The sequence below is a fragment of the Cygnus olor genome, chromosome Z (genome assembly GCF_009769625.2).
Source record: "Cygnus olor isolate bCygOlo1 chromosome Z, bCygOlo1.pri.v2, whole genome shotgun sequence".
Lineage (NCBI taxonomy): Eukaryota > Metazoa > Chordata > Aves > Anseriformes > Anatidae > Cygnus > Cygnus olor.
The window spans coordinates 73,741,289-73,758,190 of NC_049198.1; the positions used below are offsets into that span (position 1 = coordinate 73,741,289).

A 16,902-nucleotide genomic window follows, 5' to 3' on the forward strand; every position below is an offset into this window, starting at 1 on the left:
ACTCTTGTTCCAGCACTAAAATCCTAAGGGAGCCCCCAGGCCTAACTGCCAGACAATCTGCAGCAAGTTGCATACAAACACCATGTGCTGTCCACACCCTGCACAAGCTTGCTTGTCTGCTTGCTCGGTTGCTCTTCTGCAAAATGCCAACCCCGAGCATCCCGACCGGTCAACGGGCCCACCAGGCCAACCCACGGGATGCTGAGCATGGAAGATAAGAGCGGGGCAACTATTTGGGAATCAGGCTGTTACTAAACTGTACATACCAAATGTTAGGCAATCCACTTTTGGGGACATGGAAGGAGCTTTCAACACGAAGGCCAGCTGTATTATTCATAGCAGCTAGGTGGTAAATCTTGTTTTTATCTGATTTCCCCAAAATCATGCCTTTCAGCTATTACTTATGATGAATTCAAATTGATTAAGAAAAAAGAAGGGGCAATTTGTTTTCTCAATTTATTTTGCACATAGATATTAAATAGTAGCTAGAAAGTGACCATTTCAAATTATAACTGAAAAACATTTTTTTTATTAAATGTGAAATCATGTACCCAAGAAAACCCTTTTTATTTTTATGGCAAGTTTTCCCATTACATAAGAGGTTTTCTTACATATTTTAAGCTTAGATGAAGAACAGTGACCAAACGGAAGTTTGGACTAAAATTGCAAAGCTGTTAGCTATATATTGAGGGATATTATGGCTGCACAACTGAAAACAAAATGAAAGGACAAGTTCACAAAAATATTTAATATTTAGTAGTGAACAATGCTGTAATAAAATAAGAAACAGAAGAAAGCCAAATCTGTTCCACATATCAGTACTATCAGTACATAAACATGTTCCTGCACTGGTGAAATCCATAAAATAAGATAAAATGTTTGCTCAGGGAAGACTTAATTTGAGCTTCTAGACTGTCCACACTCAAGCATAGTTTTAGCGTATTAGCAGTCCCACTCTTCTGAAGGATATTACTCGTATTGTTAAATCTGCTTAAAATTAAGCATGTGTAGGCTTTATTTCAAACAAATGTGAATGCGTTTGCAGGATCAGAATTTTAACTGCTGAGTAGATAGTCTGTTTATCTTCTCTGAATTGTTACTGTAATTTGTTTTCAGGATGACAGCTCTGGCAGACAACTTCTATGCAGGCACTCACATAGCTAATTTAGATACGGACTTTTTCCTCTGTGCTTTGTGTTGAAACAACATTTTGGTAATTTCAGCAGATCCTTTTTATTTTTCTATATAGTTTATAGATCTGCAAAATAATGTCACATCTCAGACAAATTGTACATTTCACACCGACTATGGTGAAATCCTACAAGAAAAATGACATTATGTGAGTGGTTTCATCAAAGTTTCAGTAGAACAACTGGCATGAACAGCAGTTTGTAGCACGAAGCCAATAATGTCTGGAAAGTAAAGGAAGCTGCACAAACTAAAATTTAAATTTAACACATTTATATTTGAGCGTACTGAATTTTTATTCTTGTTGCGTATCATTACATCCTGTATTAGATCCTTAGTGTGATCAGTTTGAATAGAAATGAGCTGTCACTGTTGAAAGAGGTTTGGGGGTTTTTATTTAACATATATGCTTTGCCAGGGTTCCCATCCTGAGGGCCCAACCAAACCCAAGCACATTTGGGACAGAAGCTGTGTTATATCATCACTAAAATTGAATTAAAGAAAAATAAATTTACCTGTCCTTTTACTGTTCTTTTAAATATACGTATATATGTATTGTTAAACCCTATTTTACACTGTCCAAATGCAAATGTATACAGTCAAGTCCTGAAGAATTCAGTCCATATTTAGCAACAACAGAAACAAAGGATCAGAGCTGACTAGAACAGGAGATAACACTCAATAATATTTAGCTGATCTGAGAAGTAGAAATCAGTGCAACATTTATCAGCTGAAAATTCATTTTAACTAGGAAAGTAAAACGTTCAACACTGAATATTGTAACAGCTGGTCCCTCATTAAATTACCCATCTAATTCCAAATCCTCTTTATATGTAGTATTTCATTTGCTAACCACAGAACAGGGGAAAATTCAAATGATTTTTGGCCAGTTCATGAAGCAGCCCTTATGCAGTGATTCTGAATTGCTCTCCATAAAGAAGCAAGGCTCTATTCACTTCTTCCTAAGTAGAATTATTTAAAATAAATGATTAGCCTACATCTCTCTCCTTGCATTTTAAAAGGAGAGCGAAGGCCAGATGTTTCCAGAGGACTGGTGGTGGGACACGGGACATTTAACCTCATGCTTGTGAATTCAGGAGCGGAGCAGGCTGGTAAGTCTGGAGGTTGGTATTCTCCCTGACAAGGTGACATGCAGGTCTGGCTTCTGGGGACTCCCATGGGGACTTGGCTGTCACTTGTTGATGCCAGTCACCCCAAGGCAAGCTGGGGCATATTTGGGCAACCTACAGCACACCAAAGACGTGGCTCACTGTTGTTGCCATGTCTTTTCCATGCACCAACTCACCGAGCATTGAGTGTAGCTGCACTTCTTCCTCGTGCTCAGACAAATAAGAAAATAATGCAATCCATACATTCAAATACCAGGTATTTCTTTAATGCATGCCAGGCCACATGCTTTAGCAGTGATTCATACAGCTTCTTGCTTATCCTAAACCCTATTCTTGTCTGCACAAGACTTAGACATGGAGGCAAAAACTGTGTATGAATGCACCTTTCTCATGGGTGAGAGATACCAGCTAAAATACCAGCTTCACTGTGAAATGCACAAGTGAATCCCAACTTCATCTGCCAAGGCCAGAATTTTTGCCAGAGTTCTGATGGTAAGAGAAACCCATTATTCCCCTATTTCTGCAATTCTAAGATTTCATCACTTGTTTTTAAAAAAGCCTTACTTTAACTTTGCCTGAAAGACACGTGCAAAATCATGATCTATTTATTTCTATATGAAAGTGAGAAATCTCTATTAAAAAATGGTGTAGGAAAACTAGCTGGTACCACTTACAGTAATATTCCTCCCAGAGCTGGACAGGTTCTGCCATTATCAATAATGCTGTTGCATAATGACAGGTATAAACAGCAGTTATATTACACATTGACATCTAGTGCATTAGAAACATAAGTGGAAATATAAAGTCAGTGCCTGGAAATAATCTTTCTTTCCATATTAATACTCCTGTATATGATGAAAATCCTGGAAGGATTTATAAGCAAAAGAAAGAAAACAAATGAACAAGCAAAAAGCTCTATGAAAATTTAAAAAAGAATGGGATATTTGTAATTTATAAGTTGAGCATTTAGAATGTACAATTGTTTTCTAATGGTTCAGTTGCAGAACCTATGTATGGTTATAATTACCTGATCTTATCAATTTGCATGTAAATAACTTTCCCCATGTATGCAAGCGCAGGAACGCAAGTGTTCCCTACAAAAAGCAAGATGATTAGGTTTCCTTGTATCTGATTAAAATTCTAAAAATAAGATGTGCAGTGAATATTAAATCAGATCTCCCAAATCTGAAATTTTGCAAGCTTGCACATCTGTTATCCCACCAATCTGTGGGGCTCTGTAGGTATGAAAAGTGCTGGACATACCTTGTAACTTGCAATATCAGGGCATGGAGTTATAGGCTACAAGAAGCAGGGACCAATCCTGTTCCTTCTGACACCAGCAATGTATGTGCTGATATTAATGCTGCAGGATCAATGCAACAAGGTTTAATTTAATATAAATGTTTGGGAAAGAAATGACAAGGGTAAACAATGATATGCTGGCAAAAAGAAAAATTGCATAGAATTCAAAAGAACTGCATAAGAAAAAACATGTGCCTGAAAGGATATATATCTTATATATAAGATTAGGATAAATTGGGATAACATATGTTGATAATAATATTCAATGTGCTGGCAGTTCCCTTTAAAGGGTACTGCTTTATGCATAGGTTTAATTTAATGGTCAGACTTATTCTCAACAGATGCCCATACACTAAACTATTGAAGCTAATGCCAAATTTAGGAAAAATAAATAAATAAATAAATAGAATGTTTGATTAAGCCCTAGTTCTTTTTAATTTTGCCACATCAAGAAGCTCCAGTCTTGCAATGTCGGTGATGCTGCCCAGGTCAGCTCTCAGTGGCCACTGGACACACTGCTCTCCTGCAGAAGCCCCAGGGGCTCCCCTCGAGGCACCCAGCAGGGCCCAGATGTACCCAGCAGGTCACGAGCTCACTCGAGGGCACACTTACCTTGTGCACGACTGGCTTTGGCACTGGATGTCCAGACATATCCATCTACCTTAGTCCAGGAGCAGTGACATCGTGTGACTGAAACTGGGCAGAAAAGCGTCCTAGAATACTCCTTAGAGACTACCAACAAGGACAATACAGATGTCAAATGAAGGCTACAAAGATGCCTGGACTTTGCTCTATTTATGGGACATGCTGGGCTGCATGGGGCACATAACCACGGAAATCAGTGATATTAGTGACAACCATGAAGGATCTCAGGAAACTAGATCTCATTTTATGTTTTTATAATTCAAATTAACGTTAGGGGCTCCTGGCATCTTTTGAGACAGCAACAAAATGTTTTCCAAAGATAAGCAAATGAATTCAATCTCCATAATCACTGGGAATAAAGTCTACAAAACCATATAATGACTCTCTAGCTCATGATATTATTACTAAATAGTAATGCTACCAAAATTTTTGATATTTTAACGTAATTTTAAGCCTCCAAGAGTTTCACCTTTGAACAGCACTAACAAGAGAATAAAAACTGTTAAATGATTTTATTTTCATATATATATAAATTACATATATAAAAATAAAAATGAGTTCAGAGATTCTGGTACTACTTATGCATCCAGTTATGTGCATCTACCATCACAATGAGCTCTCTACATACACTTGTTCTGCACAAATTCATGAAAAATATCCCCTTAAAAGTCTGCATGGACATACTCTGTTCAGAACTGCTCTTCCTATATAAGTGTCTCTTCTATAGGCAAAGTCCAAGGTGGGGACTTTGCTTTCGTCTATGGCATCAATTGTAGAGCAGCCCTTGTTTCTGATCAGCATTTTGACCAGTACACAACTGAAAGCTTTCATTCTCGTGGGGGAACTGGAAGTCACTAGGAACTAAATTTACTGTAATCTTGGTTTTAGAGCTTTGTCTGGAGACATGGGACCATTTCCAGAAGCTCTTCCTTAAAGACCATTTGCCTTTTCTCCATTCTGTCCCCAGCTTTCATGTCTAATATGCTGATCTTATAAAATGGCCTAGACCTTTTTGCCTCTTCTGTTCATGGTGAAAGGTAATACCCTCACAAGGCATAGTAGTCATAAAAAAGTTTACTCCCTCATTTTGGTGCACAAAAATGACTGCTTACTGAAAGGTTTGGGGGGTAAATTCGTGTACCAGTGTGATCTGATGTTCTGAATAGGCTTGGGAGATACTGTTTGTCATCAGGACCACGGATTGTTAGGATTTAGTTGAGAATTACTGAAAAGGGGAAACGTAAACATAAATTGTTAGAATAGGTTTTGGTAATAAGGACTCTACTGTATTTCCTCTAGCTACCACCCCTACGGAAGATCATGCTAAATAGAAAATTCATTTCCAAGGGCAGAAGAAGCCCTGACACTTTATTGCTAGATTCTATAGCAATTGGAGCTCGCATACAGTAACCTTATAGTACTCTATATAAACTGAGAAGCTTGTATCAAATTCAGGCTTCCATTTAAAATAGATATTGCAGATATTAGGCTTCAATTAAAGAAGAAATATAACCTTCAGTGCTTCTTTTTTTTAAAGGCAAAGTATAAAAAAAAAATCACCAAACTAGGTGAAAATTATTAAACTTCTCCAAAAAAATTAAGATGAGCTTTCTTCTATTTCTTGAGACAGTACAGTTTATGATTCACAGGGTAACTGGTATCAAACACAAGTTAATGAAAGCTCTTATAAGCAGTTTTATTCCTATCCATAATGGCAGACATTTACAAAATCAGAAGAATTTATCATTTGAGTTCACTTTAAAAAATAACTTATAAAGCAGTGATATATGCAACATAAAACAATTCAGGAGGGGAGAGGGAAAGCAAAGTTTAAAAATTAGAATGTAAACGTGAAAAAAAAAAGATGGAATAGAAGTCCCTACTTCTCATTTCTACTTAAGATGACGTGATAATGTTTTAAAATGTCCTGCAGGTCTATATATGTATGTGTGTATTTCTGTGTCACACACACATACATACATTAACCCACACATGTACATACACAGATAATTGCAGTTCCATCTTGGGCAGATCTGTTATGCCACTCTTTATGGTTATCTCAATCATGTTTGGGACCCACTTTCTTGACAAAACAGGGGAGATGGTAGAAAAAAAAATGTGGGTCTGATTGTGTTTGAGATCCTTTTGTTAAACTGTACACTGGGACGAATAATTTTCTTCTGCAGTAACTCTCTGAAGAGGGCCAACTCACTGTGGTCTTCATGACGAGACTTGTTAACGGATCACACACTCATTGTCATGCTAGGGGAGTACTGAAAAAAGAGGAATCCACATTTTAACAATCTTTTTTTTTTTCTTTTTTTTTCTTTTTTCCCCAGATAACTAAAACCACTACTGGACCAGAGCAATGAGTTCAAATGCCAACCTTCTCTTTGAATTTTCTCCTAAATTTGTACTATAACCTGTGCTAAGGCTGTAGTCCAATTTGTGGTATCACAAATTCTGTTAACATTCTCTCATTACATAAAAATACAGCTCTTGCTGATCAAGTCAACTCACCCAAAGACTGTTTCAGTGTTACCTCGGTGGTGTGATGAGCCAGTATTTCACTGATGCTTTCCAGACCTTCTCCTGATCAATGTTGGCTACTGGGGGGATTTACCTAGGCAGATAGCTAGCCTCGAGTAGACCAGCTGCATTTGTGGTGAGCTGAATTAGATGAATGTTTTGGAGAGTTTTTTATTGCTGGGTGGGAAGAAGAGTGTGCAGATACGTCTGACTGGAATTCAGCTATTCTTTTGGTATCTATTATTCAGTATTATCGATTTCAGGAGGGAAGCTGAACCAGTGATCATTCTCCTTCAAGAAAACCAAAAACTCAGTCACCACTTCACCTTATTATTGTGAAACAAATTGAACTGCAGCCTTTACACAAGCTATAGTTGCCCTCAAGTTAGCAGTACTTCATTACAAATAATCAACAGGACAGCATGAGGACTACAAGAAGTGCATATGCTGAATTTTTGTTTAAAGTGAAAACTTGCAGAAACACTTAATTGGCCTAAAATCTTCTAAGTTGATGAAAATGTTCAAATGCAAGAAGTATTAGTGTAATGAAAACTGATACAAGAAATTGAGAGATTAATTTGCCTTCGCAAAAACAGCTACATAATAAAAAAAACTGCCCTAGCTAGAGCTTTGAGCTGGCCATTTCCAGCTGTCCAAGAATACTCAAAAAACCATTTTGTGTGGGTCTTCTCTGTCATGAAAACTGGATAGAATGGACTGCTTGGGTACAACCTATTTTGTCCCATGTCATGTCTCTGATGTTTTTTTCTGCTTTAGGGCTTACTCCCACCCTGTGCTGAGCACTCTCATGGTAGGTCAGCAAAGATAGTGAGAACATGCTTATCTTTAGCCAATGAATAAGACCAACTCAAATGCTTTATGTAAAGCCTGTATTCAAATGATTTCCTGTATCACAGTGTACCTGGGTAATCACTTTGGACAAGGAATCTGAAGACAAAGCAGTGTTTATTTGTCATATTTAGCTTATTATTAGTCAAGATTTTTTCCCCCTTCCCAAGCAAAACTCCTGATGAACAGCAAATTTGCCTGAGAAAGGAATTTATAATATACACCTACTCTAAATAGCCAAGTAACCAAATATGAGTAAGAAAGCAAGACAGTTCCCAAGGACTAAAATGTGACATCTTACAGAAGATGTGATACCTAGAAGTACACAGAAAACATAGGAAAACCTTGAATAAACTAGGTCACAGATTCATTCGGGTAGGAAAATGACACCTAGGCGCACCTAGAATCCAATAAGTATCTGAGAAAACTGATTTTCTTTTGGGTACAACTAAAGTCCTTCTTTCCGGCCTTTCGTTTGCTTAACTGGCCTGCCTGCTGAATTAGACTGTCTGCCCTCAGTACAAGCAAAGCATGCCAAATTGAGTGTCAAGGATTACCATGACCAAGGATCACATTTAATGGATGTTTTGTGGTTAGTGCCTTTTTGGCAGATTTTGAAACGTCAATCTCTTTAGGTGGTACAAACCAATTTTCTCCAATACTCCAAACAATTTGACCATGTGCCTTTACAAAAACAGCTAACATGCAGAAACTGCTTCCTCTTCCTTTTCATTAGTTAAAGAAGTAAACCAAAACCAAACAAACAAACAAAAAGCAGACAAACAAACAAATAATAATAAAAAAATCTGATTCCCATTTAACTTGCCATGCAATTCGGCTTTTTGTGATCTAACAGGAACTGTTTACTCATGGTTTCTAAGCTAAAATTCACCACTGGCATAGTTAATGAAGTTGCACTCACTTCTGGCAGCAGTGATTTCCAAAAAGAATAGAAGTGTTGAAGTCACTCAGCACTTCTGAAAAATCAGGCCACTTCTATTTAGGAACCTAAATGTGGATTTAGAAACCCAGCTTCAGGCACATGAGTATGAAAATACTGGTCTTGCTTTGTAATTTATTGCACACCATGTTTTGCTGCCTCAAGCATACTCCATTTTAAAGAACATCATTTGTCCCAGAATGAACACTAGAGGGCACCTTTGCCTTTTCTGTCTCTAATAGCTCCAATAATTCTGTCTCTACCTCTCCACAACATGAGATCTGGTGCTCTAATTATACACTTCAGTGTGAATCCTGTCCTAAAACACATTCCTGCAGTGCAATACACATTGTTTAGGAGTCAAAGGTTGGGCAACCACAAATTGAAACACTCAGATGTAAAGATCTGTCAACTCTGTGTATTTTGGCTGCTCAGATATCGCCTGACAAATGCCCAACTGTGCATTACTGAATACATAGGGCATAATTATTACTGCTTGACAGATCTAACTTTCATTGACAATGCACCTCTTTATCTAGAAAAAGAGTTTCTGCAGTAGATCTACACCTCCCACATTTACCCGTTTCAGCTCAACTTCCAGTAGCGTTTTGCAAAAATTTTTGGTAAATTAATAATCTAATTTTAGAAGCTATTAAAAAAAAACACCTAAGGCATAGACATTGCAAGTACACTGCAAAACTGTTTGTTCTTGCCAGATTTTTTTCTTCTTTAAAACAAAATAGCAGGGACAAAGGTTCCCAAAGTAAAACAACTCTATAAAGAAATACTTACACTCTCACTCTGAAAAGGGTTTAGGAAGTTTCCACCCATCTCACCATCATCTCTGGGAGTGCCAGGCTGATTACTCATGCTCATATTACTGGGAGAGTTCTGTTAAATAAGATTTTAAAACACAGATTAAGTGTTGAAGACACCAGCTCATTTCTACAATGTAGAGCAACAGTAGAATGTACTGTGCAACGCACTGGGATTTACAAAGACAAAAGATAAGCCTCTGCTGAGTTCTGTGTGCTTCAGTCACTAATTTTAGTAACAACTGTTATCTGTAATGCTTGTTTTCAAAGTTACAGCCAGCATCTTCTGTTGAAGTCAAGGAAAACTATAAATGACTTCAGCAGGTCTAAGAGTAAACTCTGTCACTACATTAAATCACACAGTCAAGTTCAGTGAAGTCTATGAGCACGTCTTGACATAATGGGACTTCTGTCTTTGCTCACAGTGTCTAGTCGGTGGAAATACAATTTCACAAGCAGTTCACAAGTGGGGTTCAAACTTTGAGGTGCTAAGCCACTTCACTGAAAGCAGTTAATGCAGAGTTTACAGGCACAGCAGAGTTAAGATTAAATGCTCCTGAGTAACAGCTAGCCCCTGGACTGGGCTTGCAAACACTTTTCAAGAGCAGTTGTACTCTTGCCATTTGCTTGCAGAGCTTATGCAATAAACTCTAAATCTACCTTCTTAGTGCCTAGGTGTAACTGAAATGCTAATAAGTAATAACAATACAAAGGCTTCTGAAGAAAAATGTCTTTCCTTTTTTTCTTTATAGAAATACTACACAATCACTTCTACAATGTTCAGAAAATGCTTTCAAGGTTCAGTTACTTACACAAAGGGTGAATCTAGATAATTGTCACAGAAATTATTCCAAGTCAACAGCTAATACATGATTACAGTAGACACTACAATTCGTTAGGTATTTTTACAAAGTTGATTTGTGGCACCCTGCCATGCCTGGAGCATGGATGCTTCTCCTTCCATCACTGTGAAGACTTCTATTAACAGAGGCACTGCTAAGACTCCTATTAACAGAGGTTTTGTGATGAAAAAGGAATAGCCAGGGAAATGGGGGAGAGAAGCCAAGAACTTCATTATGAAATGTTTATGACGTCTATCACAGTTCTTCCCTTGATCTTTTTGATCCAGAAAGACTGAATGCTATATTGTTGTTGAATTTTACATATACAAATGCAAGTCTGGTGTATCATAAAAACTTAGCACAAACCCAGTGCAGTCAATGGGCAAGATAACAACATGTAACTGCAAATAGAGATTTTAATCAAAGTGATCAAACAACAATGGCTGTAAGAATCTTGAGTGGAATTGTCCCTTTCTTCGTATTTCTAACAATCCTAACATAGTATGTCTGTTAGCAGAGATTTATGAGGCTTCTTTAAAAAAAAAGAAATGTATTGCACTTTGAAACACCTGCAGACAGTCTTCATTTAGTATAACTGAGTCTGCAGTAGGACAAATTTTGAATGAAAAATAGGAGAGATGAAATTAAAGGGAAGTTCACTTAATTCCTTGGTACTTTCCTCACAACTATGTAGACTGTATACAACCTGCACTTGCACTTCAGAGATCACAAGAATCACAGAATGGCCAAGGTAGGAAGGGACCTCTGGAGGCCATCTGGTCCCAGCAGTGCCACCCAGAGCAGGGTGCCCAGGCCCGTGTCCAGGAGGGTTTTGGAGATCCCCAGGGAGGAGCCCCCCTAGCCTCTCTGGGCTGCCTGTGCCAGTGCTCAGCCACCTGCACAGCACAAAAGTGTCGCATGGTGCTCAGGGGGAATCTCCTGTGCCCCAGTTTGTGCCCAGTGCCTCTGGTCCTGGCACTGGGCACCACTGAGAAGAGCCTGGCTCCATTCAGTGGCGCCCAGTCACAGGATGTACGTACTCTGGAGAGTTCATTGAACAGAAAATGTGACAGCTATGACTTCTTGCCCTTCATACCCTATTTCTGCATGATCCTACTGGCAATCAAAAAGCTCCATTTTGACCACTTCCCATAGTTTAAATATTGTAACACATTCCAGAGTTTGACAGGATTTACTTCTACCTCCAAGGAGGAAAAAAAAAAAGCATTTTATATCCAGCTTCTCCAAATACCAAGGCTTAAATCAGTTACTTTTTTGCTACCACATAAGCAGACTGATAGAGCTGATTGTAATACACACCATCTGCTTTGAGATGTATTTTGCGTGGCTAGTGAAGAGATGACACTAATTTTTTACCATCCTCCTGAGGGAAGATCAACATTTTCAGTCTGAATGGGCAAATATGTTTATGAGTTCAGCTTTGTGCATTTATTTTCAACTATAGATTAAATACGAAATTAATTATACAGCCCACATGCAGGCATAACTGTTTTTAACATCTGAAATGCTAATTAAAAAAACATTTACAAAAGTCAAGACTCTGGCCTTTATTTTTCCTTCACCAGCTAGTTCACTGTAGTTCTAACAGATCCCCAGGAATCAATAAACAACAGGTCCATCAAAGACAACTGAAAACTCAACTAGTTAATTAACATCAGACAATTGAGTGTGCTTTTCAGTGGAGTTATTGTAGCAAGTATTTAGGGATCTACAACTTGAAAAAGGTTGAAAACTATTGCCTCAGTTCAACAACCACAGCTGTTGTACCTGAAGCAGGAATTAATTCATGGAAATTCCTGTTGCCTATGTTATGTAGGAGGTCATACTACACAATCATATGAGTCCCTTCTGACCTTAAAATCTATGAATATAAAGTTTAAAATCCACTAAGGTCTTGTCACATTTATTTTATATGATGCTCCCGTACTTTTGTTCATTCCTTGGGGATTTACCCCTATTTTATCTTGCTCTGCATAGTACAAAGCTTTGAAATTCTGCAATCGCTACAGTATGCTGGCCCCAAAGGTTCAAATTCCTGACATAAATACTTTTATAGCAACTCCCCTGGGCTGCTTTTATGGCCAGTATGGGGTTTCACATTGTAGCACTAGCTCAGTTTTTCCAAAGCTATTCTTTCTTTGATGATTGCACAAACTCCATGGGCACTGCAAGAAACACTGATTATTAATGTTTATTTAATATGCATAATTTCAGTTCATTTACTTCCCCCATCTCAATCTACTTCGTAAAAACTTCATGTTTTGCCACTCAGCCAATTAAAGTAAAATGTTCTATGGAAAATGTAGCTCTGAATTCCGTGAGTTGTACTGATACTACCAAGACTGGATTAATTTCCTGCATCTCATGGGAAAAGACAATCAGCTCCTCTAACGTGCATTTTATTTTACTCCACTGAAGTCCTGTGCCTGTAACTGAGCATCCAATAACATCACGTCCAAATTCTGTTAACTCCAGTGGACAATTCCTGTCACATTAATCAGAAATCTGGAAATCTACTTGTGAAAAAGCCAACTGCAAGACTACCTGGTGAGGTATAAAGGGAGACTATTACCTTAACTAGAACAATCCTGGTTATTGGTACAAAACTGCAAGGCAGCCATATAATTATTTTCCATGCATCAACCCTGACATTGTCTATTCCTTGCAGACAGAATTTTTCCAATCAAAAGTATTACATACTGTTACCTGCATGAAATTATAAATGCAATACACAAGGCTCTGCCCACACATTTTTATTAGTAGTAATAAAGGCTGCATATTGGACAGTACTACCCAGAAAAAGGTATTTAAAAGCCATTATATGGAATAGTGTAACAGTATAACCCTGCTATTTCCAAAACTCCTTTTTTTCAGTTATTTGAACAAGACATGCATCAAATGTGACTTGCATGATGCATTTATTAAGGTTAACAAATTACAAGACTTCCAGGTAAATGTCTGGATCCGGGTTTTTAGAATACCTGATACTTCTATTAACACACATGCTGATGCTTAATACCTTTGGTTCGAATATGGTCCCTTAAAAATAATCCTGTGGCAAGCTAACATTTTTTTCTGTTTTGTTTTTCATTTTTTCTTTAAAATGCTGCAGTTTGCAAAACAAAATATAATGAAAAAATAGGGTCATTAATTTTTAAAGTGCTGTACGCTTGTTATCATTGAATGCATCACTGCACGTATTAGCACAGCTAAGGCAACATGGTCATTTAGATGCCTTGTTTTACTCTTTGCGGGGTCTGAACACATTACAGACCTTGAAGACTTACAAACATGTAGCACTGCTATAGATGCTACTCCCTCACAGGAGCAGCAATGGCCTTGGAGACATACTGCTGAGATCCTGCTCTCCACCAAAGGCCAGGGAGGGCTGACGTAAAGCCATAACCACCTGTGGAACTTTGAAAGGATGGTGTTTGCCCGTGGTGAATTTCTTCCGATGCAAGGTTACGTCTGCTATATTGGCAGTGACTGCAAAGCCATTATAGACAGCACAGAACGCTAAGATACACACCTAAGTACACTTTACAAGCTACACGTCTCCCATAGCCTCATCTGAAGACCAAAACTTGGGGAACTGTTCAGAGTCCTCGTCCTCCACTTGGGATATACGAATAGGTACCACCAGCTGAAGAATGACTCCAGTCTTTTGAACATAGAGAGTGTATTCTCAGCCAATTCACACCACAAACTTCTATCTCAACCCACGTGAATTTAGGCAAACATTTTGTTCCTTTTTGGCATATATGTTTGCGTCTCATCATAGCTCAGGGCCATCCCGAGGGTGCACCTAAACTGACACCCTCAGCATGCCCAGAGCATGTGCAGATAGGTGCAAAGTGGCAAAGTCTGCACTGGGAGGGATCTTGCAACAGCGCTGTGGTACTTAGTCCTCAGACAAAATGCACAGGCAGTTCATATACTCACTGCAAACTCATGTTCATTTTTGGGAAGATTGTTAAGAATTTTGCAACAAAAGAAGGAGTTACAGAATTTTATCTGAAACAATCTATTCATCCTTTTCTGTATTTGTAGATCAAAAGCGCAAGAGTGCAGGGAGACTGTTTCAGTGATATATTTATTAGTTTGAGTCAGTTACGCCTGAAAATGCTGAGTACAAAACGTAGTATGTTGCAGGGACGGATTTATGCCACTTTATCAATACCAAATATGCTCATTAATTCCTTATTTGAATAAGTTCCTAAATTAATAATGATCACATAGGTAGTAGTTTTATTTTTATGGAAGAAGTGGCACATTAAAGCACAATATTATTTTTGTAAATGCAAAACCCCTGCAGGTTAAACTCACATTCATTTTGAGCATACTATTTAATGGCTGTGAAATCAAAACAGTGCTGCTTCTGAAACTACTTTTTAATTTAGCTTTTAGGGACTTAGAATAATGATTAAGATATTAACCATGCCTTACAGAGGTAACGAAAGCAAGCATGCAGTGCTTAAAAGTAACATCCTAAAGACATTTTCCCAAACTTACACTTAACTAGAATTGATTATCAGAACCATATTCATTTGTCTTAACAGTATGGAAGATAATAACACGATCAATCAGATTATGAACTGGATATGTATTAATCACACAAATTAATACACATTATTATGCAGTAGGAAATAATTCTACTTATACTCCCTATTGATCATAAACATTGCGTTTAAATTTTCAGCTAATACTGTCTGCATAGCTTCCAAAGAGTTGACAAGCAGAAAATGTAGACACATAATAAAAAGATTCATAACAAAAACAAAGAAAATATGTTTAGAATGAAATATTCCAAAAATTCCAAATACTTCATTAGGTACTCACTTTGGAAATACTGTCCATGTCTCCTGAGCCTTAAATTAAAATAGATAATTATTCAATTAGTTTTGAGCTGAAATTAATTTAAGAGCTTTTTTTCCACACTAAATATATAATGTGACAGCAATTAAAACATAACAGTGCATTATCGCCTTCCCTTCCCAATGTCTCTCTTTGTAAAAGTTTACAGTCCGTACAGAATAATGTTAGTCCTGTGTACAAACCTCATGTAAAAAGGAAGAAAAGAATGAAGGACATATTTCTGCTTTGTGTTGGTTATTTGAGTGGCATCCTACTAGGGTGAGACAGCCTGGCACAACTCAAAAAAGAGCACGTTGAACCTCCCTGTCCTCTTAGCCAGGGCAGGGTACAAATAGTGAAATTAATTTGGGGTACATACTCCTATAGGAAATGTTGCTGCAGACTAAGGGAAAAAATATGGATGACTAGCAGAAGTTAATGTTCCTGAAAAAAAAGACCATTATTTTACTTAACTTCAGCTATTCAAAACTCCCTTCTAGGCAGTGCTCTAGTGGAATATCTTCTAGCGTTAGCTGGGAGGATTTCATGAATGTCTTTGTTCCCAGAGCAGAAATCTACTGGTTTCTGAAACTGGATGAAATGACACTAACTTCTAATTATAAATACTGATGACACTATCTTTTAGAAGCAGATGATCTTGAGGGCTGGAATAACAGAAATCAAATAAATTTAAATACAATGAATGCAAGAGTATTGAAAAGATTTTTTTTTTCCACATGCTGTAACTCCCACTTGGGTAAACCCAAGAATAAGGGAAATATTTTACGAGAGATGTATCACTACAGGCATTTTTAGCAGCAATAGACAGTAAACAATTCTGGCCACCTATTTGCAAGAAAGACATTCAAACTAGAAGAGCAAGAAAGACATTCAAACTAGAAGAGCATCAGAGAAAAACAATGGGAAGAGACTGGAACGGCTTACTACATGTAGACACAAAAAATAAGGGTTGATAAGGATTATGTTGTCTCGCTATAAACACATCATATTCATAAACGTTCGGAAGAGGAAGAGCTATTTGTCAAAGCCAAAAGAAAATATTTTGGTGGAAATCAGCAAAAGTTTGCTTTCTAACAATGAGAGCTATGTACAGACATCCAGTAGAACAGTTGTGGTGAAAGAAATTGAAGTTCGAGATGAAGCTCATCCAATGTATACCTCTGAGCATGAGACAAAGCTGCCTACTGCTGCACAGAAACAAAAGCAGAAGATCTTTCTCAGCCCTCCTCTCTGAAAAGAACTGTTTCATTTCAGATACAAAATTAACCTTGGGAAGAAGTCATAGTTAATTTGACTAAATACGTCATCATTTTCACTGGAGAAAGTAACTAAGTGAATGCTAGGTACACACAAAATCCTTCCATAACTGTTTCAATTTTAATTTTTCTTTTAGCTAAGAAATAATTCTCAGGCTATGGAAAGTGACAGAAAAAGATGTGGTTACCTTTTACACAGATTCTCATTTATTTGAACATAATGCGCATCATTATTAATTAAAGCAACAATCCGTTTTAGGATTGTAATATGTAAAGAAAGGTTGTAAAATCACAAGGTGTCCTTATGCAAAGTAATCTAGGAATTTCAGGGACCTGCCTTCCCACCAAAAGAAAAAAAGAAAGACAGCTCTGTTAGGAGTTAGATGTGTACTGCTGAATTTCAATCATTCAGAATATGTCTGCTAAATGAGTTTCGATAATAGTTTTTCTTATCTTGTTGTACACTTTTTGAATTTCTTCCTTCGCTTTACTTGTTTATATTTCTGT

The 16,902-nt window shown here is 37.5% G+C and overlaps 1 protein-coding gene across 3 annotated transcripts in view; it reads right to left on the reverse strand.

The window, feature by feature from the left end:
- Window positions 1–5,940: 5,940 nt before the first annotated feature.
- Window positions 5,941–16,902, reverse strand: part of SSBP2 (single stranded DNA binding protein 2) — a 180,374-nt gene continuing 169,412 nt past the window's right edge. For all 3 annotated transcript variants that reach the window (XM_040542040.1, XM_040542039.1, XM_040542038.1), the window contains 3 exons: window positions 15,104–15,132; window positions 9,376–9,474; window positions 5,941–6,538 (listed from right to left, as the gene is read on the reverse strand). In XM_040542040.1, the coding sequence (XP_040397974.1) occupies window positions 6,509–6,538; window positions 9,376–9,474; window positions 15,104–15,132 (158 nt within the window). In that variant the 3' untranslated portion in view covers window positions 5,941–6,508. The remainder of the gene's footprint in view (window positions 6,539–9,375; window positions 9,475–15,103; window positions 15,133–16,902) is intronic.